We start from the raw sequence: 24,663 nt of genomic DNA on the forward strand, positions 1-24,663 counted from the left end.
TTGTCTTGTTCTATATTATGTTTTATATTTTAACCTTCTTGTTTCAAAAGAGAAGAAGAGAAAGAGAGAAAAAAGAAAAATGGTTTAAAGAGAAAAAAGAAAAAAAGTGAAGAAGTGCCTGAAATAAGGCTGGAATAAGTAATGAAAATTTTGTATATTTTAATCTTTTGAGATTGTTCTTTTGTAGACTTGATTTCGCTGATTGTCGAGGAAAATATGAAGAGAGTGCCAGACACTGGACGGATCAAATTGAAAAAATCAGTCAAGTTAATAACTTTGAGCAAGGATCGTGGTAATGTTTTCATAACGTTTAAAGTAGGTATTTGTTTTTAGCTTACAGGCCCTCAAAAGGTGTTCTTACAGATTTAGAGATAATGGCTCAGATCATTGTTAAGGCAAACACCAGATTGCTGGCAATGTCAGGCAAAGATTTCTTAATCATTCATTTACATTTAAAGAAAGAAAAAATATTTTGAGTGGACAATCCAAAGTCACAAGATTTTTCAATCACGTTGTTAGAATACCCAGAAGTTTGCACAGTTCATTTTTTAGCTCACAAAACATTAAATGTAAAAATAAGTTTTAGAGAGAAATCAAAAATAAGTTAAGAATTAATGGAAAAGATGACAGTGTTTACTGATAGTTCAAGGAAAACTCACAAATCACATGGAAAATTCCAAAAATAGAGAAATGGGAATCAGATGTAAAAAATGGTACAAGACTCACCACAAATTGTAAAATTAGTAGCAATAGTCAGAGTTTTTCAGTTATTTCAGAAGCCATCAATCTGATCACAGATTCAATGTATATTTCAAATGTGGCCAAACAATTAGAGGAATCACTTTTAAAACATATGGACAATGAAATTTTATATTCGTATCTATTATGCATGAAAATAACCCTAAAAGACAGAGAACATAAATATTTTGTTATGCACATCAGAATGCATTTTTCACTTCTGAGGTTTTTAGTAAAAGTGAATGTTCATATAGATAGATTTACAGTGTCCATCTCACAAACACTGCCAGACATTTTTGAGCAAGAAAAATTGAGCCATGCATTTTTTCACAAAAGTATACAAGCATTGATGGAATCCTTTCACTTTCTAAAGGTCAGGCAAAGGAAATCATCAGTGTTTGTCAGAGTGTCAGTTTGTACAGCATCCTGTATTTACAGGAGTGACCAGTTTGAGAGGTTTGAAAAAGTCTTCAGCTGTGGCAAACTGATGTCACAAAATATACATCTTTTGAGAGGCTTGAAAACATTTGTGTTTCAGTTAATATGTTTTCACATTTATATTTCAGTTCACACATTTCCAGAAGCAATTTTTGGATCATGACATACAGGAGAAACCACAGCATATATCATACCTTAAAATCCATTTGGATAAACAGAAAAGGAGGAGGCAGGAGCAACATCCCACATGCAGTTGAACAAAGTTTTGTATGTGAATTGTCAGACATTTTACAAACAGTGCACGAGCAGTGCTAAGGGAAAATTCTTTAGTTTTGGTCAAAAACCCAGAGTCAGGACAAATTGAAAGTTCATTTACATTAATAACTTGGGGCAAGGGTTTTGTTTGTATTTCTATAGAACGAGCACCGAAGTGGGTGTCGGCAAGGCATGTGAAACCTCATCGGGTGCAGATGCCAGTGAACATGGACCAGAGAAGCAGAGAAGCAAGCATGCAGACAAAGATGGACAGCAACGCTGCAGATGTCTCGTCAGACAACGATTGGCAACTCAGAGACTTGGGGTTTTTCTGGGGAATCAAGTGTTGTTTGGGTGTTGCTGCATTGCTGGGTTTCTCACAGAGGTTGGGGGCATGGACATGGGGTTCAGACATATAGTGTTCATGTGCTTCATTCCCTTGCTTGTTGCCTTGGGCAATGGGACAGGTTTTCCCATGAGACAGCCAAGGGAAAAGGTGTGGGAGACTTTGGCAAAGGCAGTGGGTCTGGACAGCATTTGCCTGACCCTTCAGAACTGGGGAAACAATTTTTGACATGCTTGGTAGGTGTGCCAGTGAAGGAATGACCAATTCCAGGGGACACCCCTCCAAAAGGTTCTGAAGTCTTTTTCGGATCCTATGGAGGGATGGCATGTCTGGACACAGTTCCTTCCTGTGGCTCACTTTGAACCTCCAAAGTTGGAAATTTTTGGATCGACAAAAATGGAATTTGGTATCAAATTCAATCCATTGAGAGTGGCAAAGATAGATAATCAGATAGTAGATATCATTCCAAATCAGTTCTTTTATAGAGATGTGTCATCTTGGTGCAATCACACCAAAGTGACGAGCAAACTATCCCTTCAACACCCAGCCACTTTACCAAAGGGAGTGTTTTTTAGTTTGCGGGGACAGAATTTGGCCTGCTATCCTTGCAAAAGTCAAAAGCAATCCATGCAGCATTGAGGAGCTCTCATTGATAACACCTGATTTGAGAACTTTAAAGGAGCAGACACACAGGAAAGAGAAAACATTCTTTGAACAATATAGCCAAATTGTGATAATGATGTTTGTACTTGGGACAAGGCTCGGAGAATTGCAGTTGCAATTTTCTCACCCCAAAAACAGCGTTGGGGGTGGCCTTGACACAATTGGACCACATAGCATGCTGGTTGAGTAAACACAGTCGTGCCATTTCGTCTGCACTGAGTGACATGTTAACAGATATCAGCAGTGCAAGACAAGCGGTGTTTCAGAACAGGGCAGCAGTTGATTATTTGCTGCTGTCACATGGGCACAGACGTGAAAAATTTGAGGGGACATGCTGCATGAACTTGTTTGATCATTCAAAATCTATTCATGAGAATACAAAACAGATACAAAGTAGTATCAGCAAATTGGGAAAAAAGAAACTTACAGGATTCCGGTGAAATGATTTCATTGGCCTTTTAAATCTTTCACCATTGTGGAAAAAACTTTTTAAAACAGTGTTTTATATTCTTATAGGGTTTGTAGTTCTACTTGTTCTGCCATGCATTTTCATGTGCATTCGAAGAGCCTTGAACAACATGGCAAAGCAGGTGTTTCTGGTTCAAACAGAGAGGGGAGATGTGTGAACTCAAAATGTCTCTTAGACATTTTTAGAGGTTCCAGGCCTTGGTCAGAAGCATTCTAAACCCTGGCAGACAGCTGAAAAACAGCTGTGATTTTGAGTTTGAGCCATGGAATGAATTACCAACTTTGGAGGTGGAACAAGCAATCACAAAAGGTTAGATAGTATAGTAAAAGTAGTTACAAAGTAGAGGGGAATTTTTTTTAGTATTGTACAGGGGGGTTTTAACACATGTACAGGGGGGTTTTCACTTTGTACATGGGGGTCAGAAGTTCTAAGATGGCAGAAAGTGGGCTGATCCTGTTCTTCCTCCTTCTTCTTCCTTACCTCCATGTTCTTGGTGATGTTGGCACTCACAGATTGGTTTAGAGTAGAAAAACACTTGGCAACGTAGGTAGTAGGTATTGGGGAATAATTGTAAACATGTTATACGTAATATATCTTATAAAAGATAGCAGCAGCCCTGGGCGGAGGGAGTGACGAAGAAGACAGCAGATAGAGAGGATGTCAGTGTGTGTGTGTGCCTCTACCCAGGCCGCTGATCAAACAGCCGCAGTCCAAGAACATAATCTGTTAGATAACTAGAATAAACTGCCTTGAGACCGAACAGCTAAAGCCTGCGGAGTTTTTCTTTGGAAGCACGGGTTGGAAAAGGAATTTCACCACCACATGAGATCCCAGAGCAAGGCCGGGGTTCTCACAAGATTGGAGCTGGGAACAGTAGAAGACTTCAATGCTGAAATCAGACCCTCTCCACAAGCAGCATTTATTTCTCTAGCTCTCCTCTTACTAAAGGCACTGCATAGCCAAGGCTAGGAAATCTGATTTAAAGCCATTTTATCAAAAAGGATAAGTCTGTCATACAGGAGAAAGATAATTCCACTGTCCACAGAGTAAAAAGCAAAACCATCTTCATGACTGGGGCAGAATTTAAGCTCTGGGCTGCCACAGGCAAAACAAGCACTCCAATCTAGACAGGATTTTTTGTCATTTCTCCTCTGTATCCCCTGTTCTCTTCACCATTTAAACACACCGACCCTCCTTGCACAAAGGTCATTTTATCACACAGCTGGCCAGAAATCAGAAGGGGGCGGGCCAGAAAGGGGAATAATTTGAGAACTGAGATGCTGCCTCCCCTTGCATTTATTCAATTCTGACATCTAGTGGGCATCAGCACCAACGAGGAGCAGGAGCAGGAGTGGCCAGGCAGGCTCACTGACAGCCCTGGAATCAGCCACTGATTCTTTGTGCCACAGAGGATGTTCATCACCCTCAGCATAGCTGTGGCTCCTGAGGACCCTGCCAAGTGTCCGTGCTGAACTCGCACTTGCAGACCTGCTCCAAGCCCATGCTCCACGGCAGAGCCCATGGGAAAATGCTCAGGTCCTGCTCCCAGCAGTTTCTCAACAACTCTGAATCAGGACACAGATTGGGCAATTAATGCCTCTTCTTCATTTCAGAGGGATCATCTGGGGGTCAGGCTGGATGAGCAGCCTGAGCTGAGGCTGCTGACAGCCGAGCATGCGCCCAGAAATCTCCACATTCCTCCAGGATGAGCAACAGCCTCCTCTCTATCTTGGGCTAAGCTCCATCCAGCTGATCATCTCTGCTCTTTGGGAACTTTTTCAGGCTAGCTCCATGTAGGACTGGGACCCTCTTTCTTGCTGGTAGCTCTACCCATTTCCAGCTAGCCCATATGAGCAGGATTTGATGTAGGGCTGCCAACACACCAGCGCCAGTCTCGTGCTGGCACAAGTCACACCGGTGCCTGGCAGTGATCCCAGAATCACAGACTGGCCTAGAAGGGACCTTGAAAACCATCTGAGGGCACCTTCCACTAGACCAGGTTACTCCAAGCACTGTCTGACCTGGCCTTGAAACACTTCCAGGGGTGGGGGTTTCATCACGGAGCATCTGTGACATGATGCCAAAAAGAGGGTCTGGCAAATGAGATGCTGTGGCACCCTGGAGCCCAAATTCCACAAGTGCTGACTGAAGGGAGAGAAGGGAACTGAGCCCAGTTTTTCTGCAGTATCACTGCGTGGTGCTGTCCTTCATCCATCCCACACCATGGGAATTCCTGCCCAGACACTGTCAGCATAAAAAGTGTCGGGCTGTACAAAAACCAAACAGAGAAAATGAATATGAAAAGAGTGATTCTGCCATGGATGCAGGTTTTACTGCTTTTCTCAGAGAGCAGAAAGTCAGCAGTTTCCACCCTTCCCTGGGGACAGATTGCAGTGCTGGAGATCTGGGCAGGGGCCAGGTGTCCTGTCCTGTGTGGGCAGCTTCAGTTCATTACCCAAGTCACTGCACAAATCCAAACTCTCATTTCTTTCCTCATCCTACAACTGCTTTGCATCGGAAGGGTGACAACATTTCACTTTCTGCTAAGGCAGCAAAGCTCAAACAGCCACAAAGTCCCTGTATGCAGCAAGGCCCAGACTCATGCCCCATGGTTTTCCTGTCTCCCTTCCCTTTTTTGCTGCCTCAGAGTTTCTGAATAGCCTCAAAGTCTGCAGGAAGAGAGAATTTCCTATTGGGAAAAAAGATGCTCAGCAAAGATTTGGAAGAGAGAAAAATCATGGAGGACTTTGGCACTGTGCATTCAGAGCAAAGGAATAATGGAATCTCAGGCTGATTTGGGTTGGAAGGGACTTTAAAGCTCATCTCATCCCACCCCCTTGATGTGTCACGGACACCTCCCACTATCCCAGGCTGCTCCAAGCCCCATCCAGCCTGGCCTCGAAGATTCCCATCCTGTTCATCCAAGCAAAGCAAAACCACTCTGGAAAAGGAAAACATCACTTCCTCTGTTAGACCTCTGCACCTTACCAGCACCCTCTGCTCCCTGCTCCCCGGTGGTGGTCATCGAGGGCTCTGACTACATATTCTCAAGCTTTTGAGGTGGAAATTCCTACAAATCAGCTTACCTTGCTGCAATCAGGAGGGAAAAATGGGTGACAGTCAAACTGGGTGGGACAATGGCTTTAGAGAGAAAAATAATTCTATTGTGACTGATAAATCCTTAAAAAAAAAAACAAAAACAAACAACCAAAAACCATAAGAACACCCAGGCTGCACAGCAATCTTCCATTTCCTGAAGAGCTGAAGGGTGGGCTCTGTGCAGGGAGTGGAGAGAAGGGGGACAAGACTGCTGAGACCTTTCCCAGGTGAGGAACACATCAGAGGTCTGCTATAACCTGGCCTTCTTCCAAAAGCCATTAGTACCTGACAATCATTGTCATTAGCAGCCCTCAGCTCTCTACATTAGCGACCAAGTACCCATTAAAGCCGAATTCCTGGTGGGCTACAACACCAGCCTCTGGATTTGGAGCGAGGTTTCTCTGTCTGCAGCTGCTGCAGCCCGGAGAGAAAGGAATTCAGTGTGGGTGTATTCTTTTGAATAATCAATAATTAGCCGGGAGCACCACAGAAAATAACAAGCAAGCAGAGAGAAACACAGAACAAACAAATGGAATAATGAGGTTTTAATAGCATCATTATGGGATGGTGGAAATGTCCTGGACACAGTTAAATTAGAGTTCTCCCAGGGAGACTTAACACATCAAAAGGGCTATCGATGGATCAGGGTGTATTTTAGCATCTCATGAGCTCCTCCAGTTGCTGTCAGAGCAGAAAGTCAGTTTGGGGAAATACTCTCACTACACAGAAGAAAAGTTTTTTCACCAAAAAGGAAAGGCCAAGGCATCAGGTTCTTTCTTCCCATGCTGGATCTTTGAATCTTGACTTTTCTCATTCTCCAATCTGCTTTGAAAACAGAGAGCAAGGAGAAATGTCTGAAAATTTGTCTCAGAACCAACCAAACATCCTTGGGAAAAGTGCATTCAGCTTCAACAAGTTACTTATTAATTTCCTTCCCACCCTGTGGAATCTGCAAAAAGAAACCTGCATATGCAAAACATTTTGTATGTGCACCAATGTCATAGCAATGGCTAATTAGGGTGAAAAAAAAAAAGAATTAAAAGAAACAGACTGTAACAAAAATTAACAACAGTGAAATAAAATGCACGGGACACAAATCAACACGTATTGTCAAGTCCCAAAATCAGAGCTGGCTGAGGCTAGAAGCTGATGTGTGGTCTGCTCTGAAATGGATCTGAATCCAGAGCACAATATTCAGAAGAAATGGGAGATGTGCTTTTCCAAGGGAACATGTGAGAGCTTCCCCAGCACCCTGTAGTCCACACTGTGTCTTCAGCAAGTTGGTCACCATGGCAACTTGAAACTATTCTGTCAGACAATTTTGTTAGTAAAATTTCAGAGATAGATTCAGGCAAGAAAGGAGAGTCCGCACGTGTGGAAGGCATTAAATATAGTGACTCTCTAAGAACAGCTTGTCCAGGAGCCACTGAATCCTGCCTGGAGCCAGGCCCAGGCCTCCAGCCCTGGAGATGGGGGATGCCAGGACCAGCCACTGCAATCATCACTGGGGACCAAGGGACAACAGCAGAAACAGGAACCAGAGGGAACACGGGAAATTCCAGCTCAGTTTAAGGACAAAGTCTTCCCCCAAGAGGGTTCCTGTATGGAGCTCAAAGACGATGAGGGATCTTTATCCCATGGTATTCCAACCTCAGCTACACAGCCCTGCTTTTTGAGCCCTGCTTTTTGAGCCCTTCTTCCCGACTGCATGATTCTTTGATGAGCTCATTTCTAAAACCCAGCGCTGAGAACAGGCAGCCGAGAGACCTTTCTGTTCTTCCAGGGAAGGAAGACCTGTTGGTGTTCTCGTGGAATTAGAGGAAGGGGCTTGTGAAGTGTAAGGGATCATCCAAGCTCCACGTCCTCCCTAACCAGGAACAAGTTTCTGGGAAGCACCTGATGCCTGTGGCTCAGGATGCAGAACCTTACGTGGTCAAAGAGCAGCAAGAGTACCTCAGTCAGCTTTGGGGCAGTGGTGCGGACACCAGGATGTCTTGGTGCTGGAGCACATTCATGAACACACAGAGGCTCATGCTGACCACCTCCACATCTGCATCCCCCAGCAGCTCCAGAAGCCTTGGAGACAGAGGGTGCATTCTTCTGGCCTGTGCGGAACACAAGGCGGGGCTGGGAAGCCGTGGCCGGCTGCACGGCTAACACCGCCCTGGCACTGCAAGCCCACCCCGCTGCTGTAGGGCCCACAGGCCAAAGGCCTGTCCCAAAGCACTGGGGCAGGTGAGGCAGGAGAGCTGGGAGCAGCTGCCTCATCTCCTGAAGCCCTGCCAGCCCAAGGGGCTGCTTTGCCCAGCGCAGCTTCAGCCGCTGCCTCCTCCTCACCATCGAGGGATCCTTGGTGAGCACCACGAGGCCTCGGAGCACCAGGTAATGCCTGTGACAGCATTCACTCCAGAGGTACCTTGACATGGTCTTCAGAACGCTGCCACGACATTTACTTGCCACTTCTCGTCCCCACTCAGCAAGAGCAGATCTCTTGCCAGCCCCAGCTAGCTCTCCACAGGGCGATAGGGCAGCGAGAGGCACTCTCTGCTGAACCCTGCAGGGCTTTAGAGAGTGCCTTTGTGGGTCCCAAGACACTGCTGATCCCAACGGCAGTGAGAGGAGGTGACACTCTCCTGGGGATAACTCCGAGGTTTATTATGACTCCCAGGAAGCCCCCGGAGCCCAGCTGCACATGAATAAATCCAACGGGAGAGAGCACTGGAATGCTGTGAACAGTAACTTATACAGAGAGGGAGGGGAAACCTGAACAGCCAATGGGAAGGAATAGAGGTGTGGCTCTCTTAGGGATTGACAAACAGGGGATCCAGTTAAGGAGGAACAGGGGAGGGAGCCCAGGCCCTTGTCCAATCACCTGATGCCCTCTGTGGAAGCTTCCAGAGAGAGGGGAAGGGACTCCGAGTGACAGACAAGGCACCTGGGGGGAGCTGAGGGAATGAATCAGCAGTTTTAATGTTGATGGACACAAGGATAGGAGGGAAAAACCAGGGAGAAACCAAGGGGATACAGAGGGCTACAACGGGGTAAACCATTTGAAAAGGAAATACAATAAAACATAAAAACACAACTCCACATCTGCCCCTTTTTTGTTTAAAAAGAAAAGAAGGAAATGAGTAACGATAATCAAAATAATTGAACTTAAACGGGGGTTTCTGAGTCCATCTGATCATCGAACCAGGGATCTTGGTTGAGGCACTCTTCTTCTGGTGAGGGGTGGTTGTCTTCTTTGATGGAAAGCTGGACTCGATTGATAGATATGGTGGAGTTTAGTGCTTTTAAAATAAGTTTCTTTAAAATACTAAAACCTATGACAAACACAACAAGGCCTAATAAAAGTAACAGAGCAGTTTGAACTAATGATTTGACCCAACCCAAGAGTCCCCATCTGTAGGGGGCGCTGCCTGCTCCTGGACGGTATAGATGAATGGAGATGAGAGATCTCTGAAAGGCTGCTCTTGGGGTATAAGGTTTATTAGGGATGGAGAAAGGTCCTGCCTCGAGCTGCCAGATGCAGCATGTGGCGAGGCTTGAGAGGGTGGGGAAGGGGAGAGACAAAAGGATGCTCTAGGAGAGGGGAAGTTCCAAGAGGAGGAGAAGTTCCAAGAGGCCGTGTGGCCCCTTGGAGCCCCCTTATCAGGGGGCTTCAAGGTGGGCTGGAACAAGGCTTGGGCCAATGGGGTTACATGCACTTGATATTTCAGGGAAGGGTTACAGGTGCAGGGTGAACCATACATTTTAGGGGGTGAGATGGAACAGTCCACTTGACCCCAGGACCCATCTGTAGGCAAGGGCATTGTCGGGCTAGCAGAGAGGACTGTTCTCATCCTGGCTGTATTATTTATGAATAATTATATTTATCTATCCTCTCCAAAACCCATCCTTCAAAAGCAGTCCCCAGCAAGTCCAATGATTCCTTCTTCAGGTCACTGATCATGTTTTGCATCTTTTGGATGGTAGCATGGATGTCCTCAGCCTGTGAACTCAAATTTAAGGAACATAAACCAGCAAATTCCCCACAACAATGATTATGTAAGAGTAAAAGAAAATCGATTGCGGCTCGGTTCTGAAGGGTGGCCTGCCTCGTTGTTTCCTCATCTGATAGGAGTTCTGATAAGGCAGTTGAGGTAAGGTTGGCCTGTTTAGCTACTCAACATTCGAGGGCTGCCAATTCCCCGAATGTTTTTGCTATAGCCACCCATGGCAAAAAGGTGATAGTGGCTACACTTTTTGGTTTTGACCAATAAATTACTTCAGCATCACAATTTGAGTCCCAGTTGGAAAGTCCAGTGTCTTGTTTTGGTTGAGCCAATTGAAGAGTTTGATTTAGGGGTTGCCAATGCAAAATTTGTGTCTTATTGGGTGTAAACAGGCTCAGCTGCCTGAAGGCACGTAGACCTCTGATCAGGTGAGGGGGGATGCCAGCCCAAGCCGGCTTTCCACAAAGAAGGAAGGTGCCTTTGGGTAGGGCATGGGGTTTGTTATCAGGTGTGGAGAACATGGGGATTTGGATTTCCCTTTGGCACCATTCCTTCGCGGTATATTCTTTGATGGTTTGTTTGACTTCAATGAAAGGTTAAGCTTTGGGATAAGGGCTGACAGTGAAATGGACACAGGTGGAAGCAGGAGAGGAGCCAAGCAAATATAGTTCTTCAGGGTTTTTATCCATTACGGGGAACAGTTTGACCCATCTCCTCCATGCGTCCTGTTGCTGGATGATGAAGGAGTGGATCTCCCTGCTAGGGGAAGAAGTGTGTCCTGGTTTGTAAGATAAGCTTGTATTCTATTTGCCATCTGTTGGAGGTTGGGCAGGTTTGTCATCTTTTCTAAGAACAATGGTTTGCTCCGAAGAGGTAAACGTTTGTTAATGGACCATTGACTGACTCACTACAGGCCTGGTAACGTTACACCATCCCATTGTGAGATGCTCCACCCAGAGGGAGAAGCCAAGCACTCTTTTATTGTATAAAGTGGTACCTTTTTGGGAGACAGAGCAGCTCTCTCTTTGTGGGATTCCCAGAGAAGCGGCTCCTTCGGTGGGGTTCCCAGTAAAAGTGGCCCCTTCACTGGATTCCCAGAGGAAGATCGGCCCAACTGCCACCAGATCTTCAGAGAAAATTATACCCTTCTAAAGATCACCACTTCAGCTGCAATTCATCAGCCACTGCAAGAGGAGCAGCTGTCATTTCAACTGGACTGCTACCAACACCCCGACTCCTCAGGGTGTAAGGTTGTGGACTTTATCACTAGTTTTGTTTGTACCAATTGCATTTGCCTTTTTAAATTGTTATCTAGTTTTCTCCTAGTAAGGAATTGTTACTCCCATTCCCATATCTTTGCCTGAGAGCCTTTTAGTTTAAAAATCCTGGTAATTTGGAGGGAGAGGGTTTACCTTCTCCATTGCACAGGAGGCTTTTGCCCTCCTTCACAGACTCCTGTCTTGTCAAACAAAGACAGATTTTGGCGCATCAACGTGGGGCTCGAGGGCATTGAGAGGGAAAAAGGATTAACAGTTCTTAAGTAATTTGGTTTTTTGTTGTGTGTAGAAACATTCTAAGCATCACCATGTGGTCTAGTTACCCTTGGTTTGGGTGGCATGTGATCGTAGCTATACTTTTCCCATTTGCAGACCCTTATCTAAAAATGGGTCCTATAACTAAGGCTACGGTGTCTGTTATCAAGTTTGGCTTCTGGGTTAATTGGGTGAGGAATTCATGGATCTTTAATTTCCTCTGGAAGGCAGGTACATGGATTCATAGCTATCACACACTAACTGTATGTTTTTGGAGTTACTTTAATAACGGTACCTACTGCGAGGAAATAGCACCTGGGGAAACTTTCTCCCAACCTTTTAACCATCTTTTTGGGTCTGCTCCACCAGTTCTCAAAGGGTTAAGATCCTCTCTAAGTGCTAATGATACCATACAATGGGTGGTGTTGCTGATAGGCCTGTTATATTTAGCACTCAGAGATAAGGGAAGATTAACCTGGATAACTACCCTCACACCTACACCAGAGGCTAGGTATGCTCCTGCAGAACCTGACACTGCCCCAGAGACTCGAGATGCTGCTGCTCCAGAGCCTGACCCTGCCCCACAGCCCACCTCAGAAATGAACCACCCAGATTGGGTGAGGGTTCTGGTTAAGGAGATACGAGAGATGCTGAAGGAGTGCATTTCCCCAGCTGGTGAGAAACCGGCCCTTTGCCTTGAGGAGGGACAGTCTAATAGTACAGCTGTGGAACCCACAAATGTTACAACTGTCCAGGTTCCAGCTGAACCACAAAGGCAGTCACAGCCAGCAGCAGTTGCCCTGGTAGAAACAAGGAAGTCTAAGATGAAAGCAGAGCACCCTGCAGATAGGGACAGGAATGGAGGAACCTCACAATCCACAGGGGAGCCAGAGATGCTATCATCACCGAGTCCCTGACGTACGAAAGTCTTCGCAATCTGCATAAAGACATTGTGCGACGAGGGCGTGAGGCTTATACTACTTGGTTACTCCGGGTTTGGGATCTTATGGGTACAGGCGTGCAGCTGGACGGTGGTGAGGCAAGGAACTTGGGACCCTTGACCCAGGACTCGGGTATAAATCAGGTTTTTGTAAGGGAACCAGGGTCCCTTTCTCTCTGGGAGCGGCTCTTAATGAGTGTCAGGGAGAGGTTTCTCCACAGGGAGAAAATGCAGGAGCACCATCATAGAATGCGCTGGAAGACCCTCGAGGAAGGGATCCAACAGCTGAGGGAGGTGGCAGTATTGGAGGTACTCTTTGGGAGGGATGGACGACACAATAATGACCCTGACAAGGTCAGGTGTACAGGAGAAATGCTGTGGAGTCTAGCAAATCTTGGGCCATCTCAATACACCACTTTCATTGCAACAATCAATGCTGACGCTCACCAAGAGACAGTGGGCTCTGTTGCCAACAAACTTAGGAATTATGAGAGTATGATTAATGGCCCAATGCAGGCTCATATCTCAGCTGTGATTAAGGAGTTTAAAGAGGAGATGAGGGAGGAGATGAGGAAGGTTAATGCAGCACCTATGAGAGTCACAGGCCCCAGAATCAGCGCCCAACAATCCCCAGCTAGAGAGAGAGGGCACACCCCAAGGGCTAATCTGTGGTTCTTCCTGCGTGACCATGGGGAAGACATGGGGAGGTGGGATGGGAAACCCACTTCTGTCCTGGCAGCACGGGTCCATCAGTTCAAGGAGGGAAACTCTAACCGGGGGAGTTCCACCAAAGTGAAGGTAGCCTCAACCTCCCGTGACCAAGCTTGTGGGTACGATCTGTCAGACTCCCTTGAAGGGACCTCTAGTATGTATGCCCAGGAAAGGAATAATAACCAGTGTTAGAGGGGGCCTGTCTCTAGCCAGGGAGAGGCACGGGAAAACCGGATCTTCTGGACAGTGTGGATCCGATGGCCTGGCACATCAGAGCCACAAAAATATGATGCTTTAGTTGATACTGGTGCACAGTGTACTCTGATACCATCGAGACATGTGCGGGCAGAGCCTGTTTCCATTGCTGGTGTGACAGGGGGATCACAACAATTGACTCTGGTGGAAGCCGAGGTGAGCCTGACTGGGAAGGAGAGGAAGAAACATCCTATGGTGACTGGCCCAGATGCTCCGTGTATCCTAGGCATAGACTTCCTCCAGAACGGCTATTACAAAGACCCAAAGGGACTCAGGTGGGCTTTTGGAATAGCCGCTGTAGAGGCAGAAGACATTAAGCAATTGAACACCTTGCCTGGACTGTCAGAAAACCCCTCTGCAGTAGGACTCCTAAGGGTGGAAGAACAACGCGTGCCAATTGCGACCTCGACAGTGCACCGCCGGCAGTATCGGACGGATCTAGATGCCGTGATCCCCATCCACAAAATGATTCGGGAGCTGGAGAGCCAAGGGGTGGTCAGCAAAACCCACTCACTGTTCAACAGCCCCATCTGGCCTGTGCGCAAATCTGACAAAGAATGGAGATTGACTGTGGACTACTGTGGCTTAAATGAAGTGACTCCACCGCTGAGCGCTGCTGTACCGGATATGCTGGAACTCCAGTACGAGCTGGAGTCCAAGGCAGCAAAGTGGTATGCCACCATTGATATTGCTAATGTGTTTTTCTCCATTCCTCTGGCAACAGAATGCAGGCCTCAGTTTGCTTTCACCTGGAGGGGCGTGCAGTACACCTGGAACTGACTGCCCCAGGGGTGGAAACACAGCCCCACCATCTGCCATAGACTGATCCAGGCTGCACTAGAAAAGGGTGAGGCTCCAGAACACCTGCAATACATTGATGACATCATTGTGTGGCGGAGCACAGTGGCAGAAGTGTTTGAGAAAGGTGAGAGGATCATCCAGATACTACTAGAAGCTGGTTTCGCCATCAAGAAGAGCAAAGTCAAGGGACCTGCCCGAGAGATCCAGTCCCTGGGAGTGAACTGGCAAGACGGACAGCGCCAGATTACCACTGAGGTCATCAACAAGATAACAGCTATGTCCCCACCAACCAGCAAAAAGGAAACATAAGCTTTCCTAGGTGCCATAGGTTTCTGGAGAATGCACATTCCCGAGTATAGCCAGATTGTGAGCCCTCTTTATCTGGTTACCCGAAAGAAGAATGATTTCCACTGGGGCCCTGAGCAGCAACAAGCCTTCACCCAGATCAAGCAGGAGATCACTCATGCTGTAGCCCTTGGCCCGGTCAGGACGGGACCAGAGGTCAAGAATGTGCTCTACTCTGCAGCCGGGAACCATGGGTTGTCCTGGAGCCTTTGGCAGAAATTGCCTGGGGAGACTCGAGGCCGACCACTGGGATTCTGGAGCCGAAGTTACGGAGGGTCTGAAGCCAGCTACACTCCCACAGAGAAGGAAATCTTGGCTGCCTTTGAAGGAGTTCAAGCCGCCTCGGAGGTAATTGGCACAGAAACACAACTCCTCCTGGCACCCTGACTACCGGTGCTGGGGTGGATTTTTAAAGGAAAGGTTCCTACTACCCACCATGCCACTGACGCCACATGGAGCAAATGGATTGCCCTCATCACTCAGCACGCCCGTATTGGAAACCTGAATCGCCCTGGGATTTTGGAGATAATTACGAACTGGCCAGAAGGTGAAAACTTTGGTCTCACTGATGATGAGGAGCAGGTACAAGTGACAAGGGCTGAAGAAGCTCCACCATACAACCAACTACCAGCAGAGGAGACCTGCTACGATCTTTTCACTGATGGTTCCTGTCGCATTGTAGGGATGAACCGGAAGTGGAAAGCAGCCGTATGGAGCCCCACACGCCAAGTTGCACAAGCTACCGAAGGAGAAGGTGGATCGAGCCAACTCGCCGAACTCAAGGCCGTTCAGCTGGCTCTGGACATTGCTGAAAGGGAGAAGTGGCCAAAGCTCTACCTTTATACTGATTCATGGATGGTAGCCAATGCTCTGTGGGGCTGGCTGGGAAGGTGGAGGAAGGCCAACTGGCAACGTAGAGGAAAGCCAATCTGGGCTGCTGATATATGGAAAGACATTGCCTCTCGGGTGGAAAAGCTGACGGTGAAAGTCCGTCATGTAGATGCCCATGTCCCCAAAAGTCGGGCTAATGAGGAGCACCGAAACAACGAGCAGGTAGATCAGGCAGTAAAAATAGAGGTGTCAAAGATAGACTTAGATTGGCACCATAAGGGGGAGTTGTTCCTGGCTCGATGGACTCATGATGCCTCAGGTCATCAGGGCAGAGATGCCACCTACAAGTGGGCACGAGACCGAGGGGTGGATCTAACCATGGACAGTGTTTCCCAAGTTATCCATGACTGTGAGACGTCTGCTGCCATCAAACAGGCCAAGAGAGTGAAGCCCCTATGGTATGGTGGGCGGTGGTCCAAGTACAAGTATGGGGAGGCCTGGCAGATTGACTATATCACACTGCCCCAGACACGCCAAGGCAAGCGCTACGTGCTGACCATGGTGGAAGCCACCACTGGATGGCTGGAGACTTTCTCCGTACCTCATGCACTGCCCAGAACACCATCTTAGGCTTGGAAAAGCAAGTCCTGTGGAGACACGGCACACCTGAGAGAATTGAGTCTGACAACGGCACCCATTTCAAGAACAGCCTTATCAACACCTGGGCCAGAGAACATGGTATCGAATGGATATATCATATTCCCTATCATGCTCCAGCTGCTGGCAAAGTTGAACGGTGCAACGGACTCCTTAAGACTACCCTGAAGGCACTTGGTGGGGGAACATTTAGAAACTGGGAAATTAACCTGGCAAAAGCAACCTGGATGGTCAACACTCGGGGGTCTGTCAATCGAGCTGGCCCTGCTCAGTCAGAACCCTTACACGCAGTAGATGGAGATAAGGTCCCTGTAGTACATATGAAAGGTATTTTAGGGAAAACTGTTTGGATTAATCCCACCTCAGGCAAAGACCAACCCATTCGTGGGATTGTCTTTGCTCAAGGACCTGGTTACACTTGGTGGGTAATGCAGAAAGATGGGGAGACCCGCTGTGTACCACAGGGAAACTTGGTCTTAAGAGAGAACTGGGTGTAAGATGTCATGGTGTGCAGATGGAAATAGAATAAGGGGTGGATAATGTCCAGGGTTGTAAGATAAGCTTGTATTCTATTTGCCATCTGTTGGAGGTTGGGCAGGTTTGTTATCTCTTCCAAAAACAATGGTTTGCTCCGAAGAGGTAATGGTTTGTTAATGGGCCATTGACTGACTCACATCAGGGCTGGTAACGTAACACCATCCCCTTGTGAGATGCTCCACCCAGAGCGGGAAGCCAAGCACTCTTTTATTGTATAAAGGGGTACCTTTTGGGAGAGAGAGCAGCTCTCTTTTTGCGGGATTTCCAAGAGAAGCAGCTCCTTCGGCAGGATTCCCAAGAGAAGTGGCTGGAGCACGGTGAGGTGGCGGCAGCAAAGCTTGGAGGCGGCCCTGGCGCAGAGGAAGACCAGCCCAACTGCCACCAGATATTCAGAGAAAACTATACCCTTCTAAAATCACCACTTCAGCTGCAATTCATCAGCCACTGCAAGAGGAGCAGCTATCATTTCAACCGGACTGCTACCAACACCCCGACTCCTCAGGTTGTGGACTTTATCAATAGTTTTGTTTGTACCAATTGCATTTGCCTTTTTAAATTGTTATCTAGTTTTCTCCTAGTAAAGAATTGTTACTCCCATTCCCATATCTTTGCCTGAGAGCCTTTTAATTTAAAAATCCTGGTAATTCGGAGGGAGGGGGTTTACCTTCTCCATTGCACAGGAGGCTTTTGCCCTCCTTCACAGATTCCTGTCTTGTCAAACCAAGACAGGTAGGCTTAGGATCGCCTGTCGACAAGTTTCATTGGCATTTTGTTTCACAACCTCCATGATGATTCCTTTCCTAAGGCACTCGTCCGGAACCTGACCCTCAATAGCTCGGTGCAACCTATCAACGAAATTCAGAAACGATTCCCAAGGCTCCTGCTTAATGAATAGATAGTTAGTAATTGGGCTGCTAGGCCTTAGTATAAAAAGGCCTTTTCCACTGCCCTCTCACTAAATCGTAAAGCCTCCCTAGGTATTTTCTCGGCCTGTGTTGGGCCTCAGTCCCTATCCCCCACCCTGCACAAGTGATCCACAGATAAAATTGCCCCACTGAGATCAACTGACGTCTCTGTATAGGCCCAGAGGTCTGGGAACACTTCCCAGACTTCCCGCTTCCATGTGGACTCCCACAGTTAAGAACTCAGCCTGTGTTATCAAAGAGAAAAAGAGAGTCTGCATGTCCGTGGGCACACATTCTGATGAGGAAAGTGTTGCTATCAAGTAACCTCTAAAAAACTCACTTTCTCTTCCAAATTCTTTCGGGGCCATACAGAAATCCTTAATTATTTGTTGGGGAATGGGGGACTACCTGCCTCCCTGCCACGGGGTGTAGATGACTGGTGCAGCTGAGAAGGCAGGTAGGGATTGGGGTAGGCCGTGGGAACCACACTCCCCTGCCCCGCGCCCCAGAACCCAAATCGTGGGAAACAGAAGTGGGGTTGTGGGAACAGAGGGAGGAGGTGGAAGGGGAAGAGTCAGGGCCTGGGGGAGTGGTTGATGGGAAACCCCCCCCCCCCCCAGGGGCGGTGTCAAGGGAGGAGGTATTAAATAATTCATGGTGTAACATAAGAGAGGTAGGAGGAGGGAAGGAACTGGCGGGAAAGTCTGGGGACCGGAAGGGATTGGCAGTCGGGAGGAAGGGGTTTAGGGAAGAGGCGGGAAAGGGATTGTGGGAAGAAGAAGCACAAGTGGCGGGAAAAGCCATGTGGTCTCCGCCATCTTGTGCCCCTGGGGAGCAGGTAGAGGGGAATCCATTTTGGGAGGTATTTTTAGAAGGATTGGGAGTGGGATCAGGGAGATTAAAGCTTACTGAACTTCTATGAGATGGGTCTGTACAATGCGGGGACATAGGGCTGCAGGGAGATTCCAGAGCAGTGCCAGCACTGCCCTGGTAGGGATTCCGGGAATTCCTAAAGGGGCCAGAATCTGCCTGCAGGCTCTGCCGGGATGCCCATCTAAGAATCCCCATTTTAGGGAGAGAGGGAGAGGGAAGAGGGGTAGGGTTCTGTGAACTGGGGTTTGGTTTGTCCAATGATGGCTGTGGCAGCGCTTCATAATTCTTCTGAACAATGTCCCTAATTTGGACGGCCAAATAAAATAATTTTGAGAGGGAAAGACCTCCCTGTTTCAAAATTTCCCTTCCGACTTGGTCCCAAAACAGGATTTGATATAATTTAACTGCTGAAATATCAGGGAAGCTCTGCAGCAACCATTGGGCAAACCACTAAACATCCGATTTTTTAAACTTCTTATCTTCCCCTACAAAGATACCCACAACTTGGCTGTACAATCTCCTTTGTGGCACTGTCAGCCTTGCACCCATGCTGACTGGTGTTAGATTTGTACCACAAAACCAACAACTGAGAAAAGCACAACAAAAAGGAGAAACCTGCAACTAAAAGCTTAAACAACCTGCCCTTTGAGCTCCCCGACACCCCGGGAAAGGGAGCTATACCAAAAAGAGAATTGGGGATCTTTTCCCTGCCACCAGGGAAAAAGAACACCCACCCAAAAAGGGAATCCCTCCCTCTATCCTTAGGGAGAAAAGGAAAACCCTCAAAAGGAATGGATGTTTAAGCCCCAAGAACCAACTCTCCCCTTGAGATGGTTCAGTCACGTCAGCGCAGAAATGAAATCCTCAGTTGAAGGCACACTGGCAAAAGGACTGACTCCTGCGGCGCTTTCAGGAGCTGCTGGCCCCGTCCCCAAGAGTGCCACCCACTAAAACGTGGGTCTGCTCCCACTGGGGTAGATTGACGGCCACGAAGGAAAGTCCCACAGTCCCAGAGACTTCAGAGCTCTTCTGCTGTGGGGTCTGGCAGTGTTCTCAGGCCCCACATTGGATGCCATACTGCTGCAACCTTGCCCCAAATGCAGATCCTAAATTCACTCGCCCTTGGCTAGCTCACCAAGGGGCCAGTAGGGCAGCAAGAAGCACTCCCCGCTGGGCCCAGGTGGGCTTTAGGGAGTGCCTCCATGGGTTCAGAGGTGCAGCAGACCCTGCCGGTGAAGGAAGGAGAGTCTCTTGTTAGGGGTTAAACTCCAAAGTTTTATTGGGGCTCTGAAGAGCCCAACAGCACTCGAATACAACCAACTAACAAGAGCACCCGAGAGGTGCAAACCGCAGTTTAAATATCGAGAGGGAGGGGATCTGACTATCCAATAGGGAAACAGTAAGGGGTGGCTCTTGTATAAACTGATAGATGAGGTATCCAATGTGGGAGGAACGGGGGAGGGGCCCCAGGTCCTCATCCAATCACCTGGCACCCTGGATAGATGGGAGGGAGGGGACGCCGAGTGATGGACAAGGCACCTGGGAGGAGACGAGGGGATGACTTAGCACTTTTAGGGTGATGGACACATGAGGAGAGGCATGAAAACTAAGGGAGAAACCAAAGGGAATATGGGGGTACATAAGAATGAACCATTACAGAATAAAACATACAAACACAATTCCACACTGGTGTCAGTGTTTCTGATGGCCATGTTCTCAGTCATTGCCATGTGAACAGCCGTCACCCTCTGAGAATTGATTGCATTGTTCTGTGAGTGTGCTGTCAACTGTGGGCTGACATCAGGTTCTGCCTGGATCTCAGTCAGCTCCGAGTCAGGCTCAGCTGGGCCCTCAGCTGCTGTGCTGTCGGTCTTTCTACGTGGAATGCACGGGAACTTCCAGAACATCTGGAGGAGAGCAACGGACAGGGAAACCAGGGATGTTCCATGGAGTGCTTCAGGTGTGCTGCTAGGTTGAGCAGTGACAGCAGGCCCAGCCCAGGTGGGGATGGCTGCAGGCACCTTCAGGGTTTTGCGGAAGCGGCCATGATTGGGTTTCTGCTCTTGTGTCTGGTCCAGGGCTGCATCTGGCAAAGAGCAAGCGCAGCCAGGGCTGAGGGGCTGCGGGAGAGACCAGAGAACATAGCCCATACCTGCTCTCCCCAGGCAGGGACAGCCCCAGGATGCCACAGGTGGATGGAGCACGGCCACTGTGGGGTCTCTGCCTGGGCCCTTCTTCGATCCTTTCCATGGGCACGTCCCCAGGAAATGGGATGGGGCCAAACTGGCAGCAGCCATCAGCCCTGCGGCCTGGCTCTGCCACTCACCATCCTGCAGTGGCTGAACAGACTTAAGTGGCCTCAGCTGCACTGAGGTCTTCCCCTCCAGACCACACGCCAACCTTGCAGTCCTCCTTTGCATTCCGGCTAACAGCTGAATATCTTTTTATATTGTGGTGCCCAAAACTGCAGCCGTTTGCTTACAGCCATTATCTTGGCAGCTCCTTCAGGGTGCTGGCACCAAAATCAGAGACACAGAAGAGCTTTTCCTCCCAGAGTTATTCCTATACTCTGCACTTCCCGATGTGTGTGCCTTGATGTTCATTGGGCAACTTATAACTATGTTGCCTCCGATTGCTGTACTCAGAGGGGATGTTGTTGGACATGAGCTGCCAGAGCAAGACACGCAGGAACTGAAGCCTAGAATATCAGAGGCTGGGCAGATTCTACTTTTTTCAGAATGCAGGAAAGAGAGTCAAAAACCACAAGAGAATTTCACAGTATTCCTTTCCAATTTAATTATCCTGGGAAACTCAAAAACTGATGGCGTTCTGGTGCTACTGCCAAACCCTTCCATGAAAAAAATCCATTTCAGGAAAGAGCAACATCATCTGACAGACACCAAGCATTGCCAGCAGTTGCTCCAGGTGCTCCTGCCAACAGCCTTTGCAGTCAGGAGCACATCCCCCAGTGCACATGGGTTTGGTTTCCTCTGGCATAGAAGCCCCCCAGGGGCACAGGTCTCTGGGGCAGGAGACGGGCACCAGCCCTGCCAGGGCTCGGGAGCTGGCAGGTCTGCTTGGGCGGGGACTCTGCCACACCTGCTGGTGTCAGTGTTCCCGGGCCCCAGAGCTCAGAGGAGCTGGCCCACACGTTCCTTGTCCCTGTTACACCTGTGGATGGCCACAAACTGGGAAGTGTCCCAAGGAGGCCGTGGCAGCTTCCATGGAAGGTCCCGTGCCCTTCCCAGCACAGCTGCATCGGCAGCCCTGGGGGCTCTTTCTGCTGCCCTGAGCTCGCAGAGCAGGGCAGCATTTGCTGATGGTCTGAGACGTTCCTAAAGATCCTGTTGGGCTGTCTCAGACACTTGGGGCCAGGGATTCCTTCAAACCTGGGACACTTTGGGTGGGCAGGGGCGGCCCCAGGGCAGGTGGCAGTGTATCAGAGGGCCCTTTGTGACACGTGCAGCATAGAATGGAGCCGGGTGTCCAAGGGCCCTGCGTGACACGGTGCAGCATGGAATGGAGCCGGGTGTCCAAGGGCCCTTTGTGACACGTGCTGACATAGGAGCTGGAAGTGGCAAGAGCACGCCACAGTGCTCAGAGCAGGCAACGGGACAGGACAGGACAGAGTGGTGCCGTGAGGAGCCCCCACACAGCGCACTCATTCCTGTCCAACCCGGAGTGTTTCTGAAGCATTGTTCTTGCAGCTCACCTTGAGGCCAGACCACAGGACTCGGTGAGCTGTGGCCTTCCAAGGCTTCAATTCTGCAGGTGCCCTTGAGGGCAGACCGTGGGACTTGGTGCCCTGGAGCTTTTCCAAGGCAAGTCTTCTGCAAGTACCCACAAAACCAGTCGCTGACATGGAGCAGAGACCCCTGAGAGAGCCCCAGCAGACCTGGGTGGAGGAGGAAGAAGGCGGCCCTGCAGCTGCCCCAGCACCGGAGACTGAAGAGGTGGTGCCATTCCATCCACCGCAGGAGGGTGAGTGGCAGAGCCAGGCCGCAGGGCTGGTACCTTCAGCCAGCTTGGCCCCATCACACCCCACCCCATCCCATCCCATCCCATCCCTTGGGGACGTGCCCATGGACAGGACGGAAGAGGGGCCCGGGCAGACACCCCGCAGTGGCCGTGTTCCATCCACCTGTGGCATCCTGGGGCTGTCCCTGCCTGGGCAGCGCAGGGCGGGGCTGTGTTCTCCAGCCCGTCCCGCAGCCCCTCAGCCCTGGCTGCGCTTGCTCTTTGCCAGATGCAGCCCTGGACCAGACACAAGAGCAGAAACCCAATCATGGCCGCTTCCACAGAACAGCACAGGTACCTGCAGCCATCCCCACCTGGGCTGGGCCTGCTGTCACTGCTCAACCTAGCACCACACCTGGAGCACTCCATGTAACATCCATGGCTTTTTGCCCTTCTCCTTCAGCTCGTTTGCAAATTCATCAAGACAATTCGGCAGGAAGAGAACATCACCAGGGGCGCTGGGCTCAGAGCATACTCGCCCATCTTCCAAACCAAGACCAGTGCTGCCCTGCTGGATTTGCTTGTAGAGGGAGGTTTTTACAATCCAAAGCAAGTAAGCAGCCTGTGGCCAGGGTTTGGTCCTCCCAGGAATTGCTTGGCCTCTTAAGGAGGCCACTGGTGAGCCTTTGAGACCATTGCAGTGCGGTGGGAAGGGAAGCACTTCTCTGGAGATACTGGGAACACTGCTCCCTCTGGCAGCTTTCCAAGTCTCCCCGTGCCTTCTCCAGGTCCCTGCCATGGTGAGATACATCCACCAGTGGCTCATGGCCAATGATTCTGCTGAGCACAGGCTGGACAACGCCCTGCTGTATCTCACAGAAGCGCAGCCAAATGATGCAGTAATGACACTCCTGCGTGTGGCCCCATCCTGTGACAGGTATGGGGCCCACCGGCCTAGAGGGCTCACGGCTCACCACAACCCATCGCCCTGTACAGCCTGTGCCAGGTGTCTGACCAACAGAGAGTTCCAGGGCCCTCTGGCTGCTCCCTTTCCCAGCCCTGGCATGTCACCCCCGAGCCTGCTGTCATGCTCCCTCGTTGCCCCACAGGGCCCTGTCCCCCATAGGGCTGGGCTGTCTGGCTGCTGCTGGAGAGGGGCAGTGGGCAAAGGCAGAGTCGGCAGTCAACCCAGGCCTCTAGAGATGCCCACGCCATGGTGCTGTGTCTGAGATGCCCTGAGACAGAGCTCTAACCCTGCAGAGCTGCCATGGCCATGTGGAAGACCATCATGTGCATGCCCAGGACTGCAGAGCTGGCACAGCGGATACTCCTGGATGTGCTGGGGAGCTGGCCAGAGCACAGCACATGCACCTCCGATGGGGACAAAATGGGTGTCTTTGCCCTGGCTGTGAGTTTCTGCCAGTGGCCTTTGCTGGCCCCAAGGCTGCCTGTCCCACAGCTCTCCATCCTCCTTCCCCCACTGCATCTCCATTCCTCAGGCACTGGCCTGAAAGCTGGACTAGGGACAGCTGCAGGGCCACCAGGCCCACTGCTCCTCCTGTGTCTCTCTGGGCCTCTCCCTACCACGCTCGGTCCCAGTCACACAGACACCTCAGCACTGAGCGCTGTCTTGGGGGGCTTTGTCCTTTGCAGGGAACTGTGGTGATATGGAAGATCCTCCAGGAGCCCAGTGTCCCACGTAAAGTGATGGTGCATTTCCCGCAGTTATTTGTGCATCTGCTCTTCCAAGTGTTCTTCAGCACCAAAGAGATGTCAGAGGTGGTTGATACCTTTTGGAAGGGATGCCAGGAAGAACATGGCCTTGCCACCAGCCCCAACAGGTGCTCCATCCCAGTCCTTCTGTTCCTGCCACATGGACAGGGCAGGAGCCAGTGCTCCCAGTGTGACCCGGGCTTTGCTCTGCACTCAGGTTTGCAGTGAGGACCCTGAAGTCCCTGCTGTGCCGAAAGCAGTATGAGCATGTTGTGGTGTCAATGGAGCGCAAGCATGGCTGGGACACGCTGCTCTGTGCTGACACCCACCATTATGCTGTGGGTCTGCTGGCCAGGTGGGACCCCTTTCCCATTGCTCTTGGCATTTGTGCTCTGTGTCTGGGGTGTCCTTCACAGTCCCTGTGGTCAGGGGCCAGAGGGCCTTGTCACTGAGGGACAGCCAAGGAGACTGGAGAAGGCTGGGAGAGCAGGGTGCCCACAAAGAGTCACCTTCCTAATGGCCCATTTCTCCTTTCTGTGTGCTGGGGAATGACCAGACCACTGTGAGTTAGTTCTGGGGAGAGGTCTGTTCCCCGGACTCATA

The 24,663-nt window shown here is 49.6% G+C and overlaps 1 protein-coding gene across 1 annotated transcript in view; it reads right to left on the bottom strand.

Moving 5' to 3' along the window:
* LOC110472928 (transient receptor potential cation channel subfamily M member 8) overlaps positions 1-20,810 on the bottom strand; it is a 47,687-nt gene extending 26,877 nt beyond the window's left edge. The window contains 3 exon segments of the mRNA XM_077785233.1: positions 20,136-20,297; positions 20,412-20,476; positions 20,717-20,810. Of these exon segments, the coding sequence (XP_077641359.1) occupies positions 20,136-20,297; positions 20,412-20,476; positions 20,717-20,810 (321 nt within the window).
* Positions 20,811-24,663: the final 3,853 nt, after the last annotated feature.

The sequence above is a fragment of the Lonchura striata genome, chromosome 8 (assembly GCF_046129695.1).
Source record: "Lonchura striata isolate bLonStr1 chromosome 8, bLonStr1.mat, whole genome shotgun sequence".
Classification (NCBI taxonomy): Eukaryota; Metazoa; Chordata; class Aves; order Passeriformes; family Estrildidae; genus Lonchura; species Lonchura striata.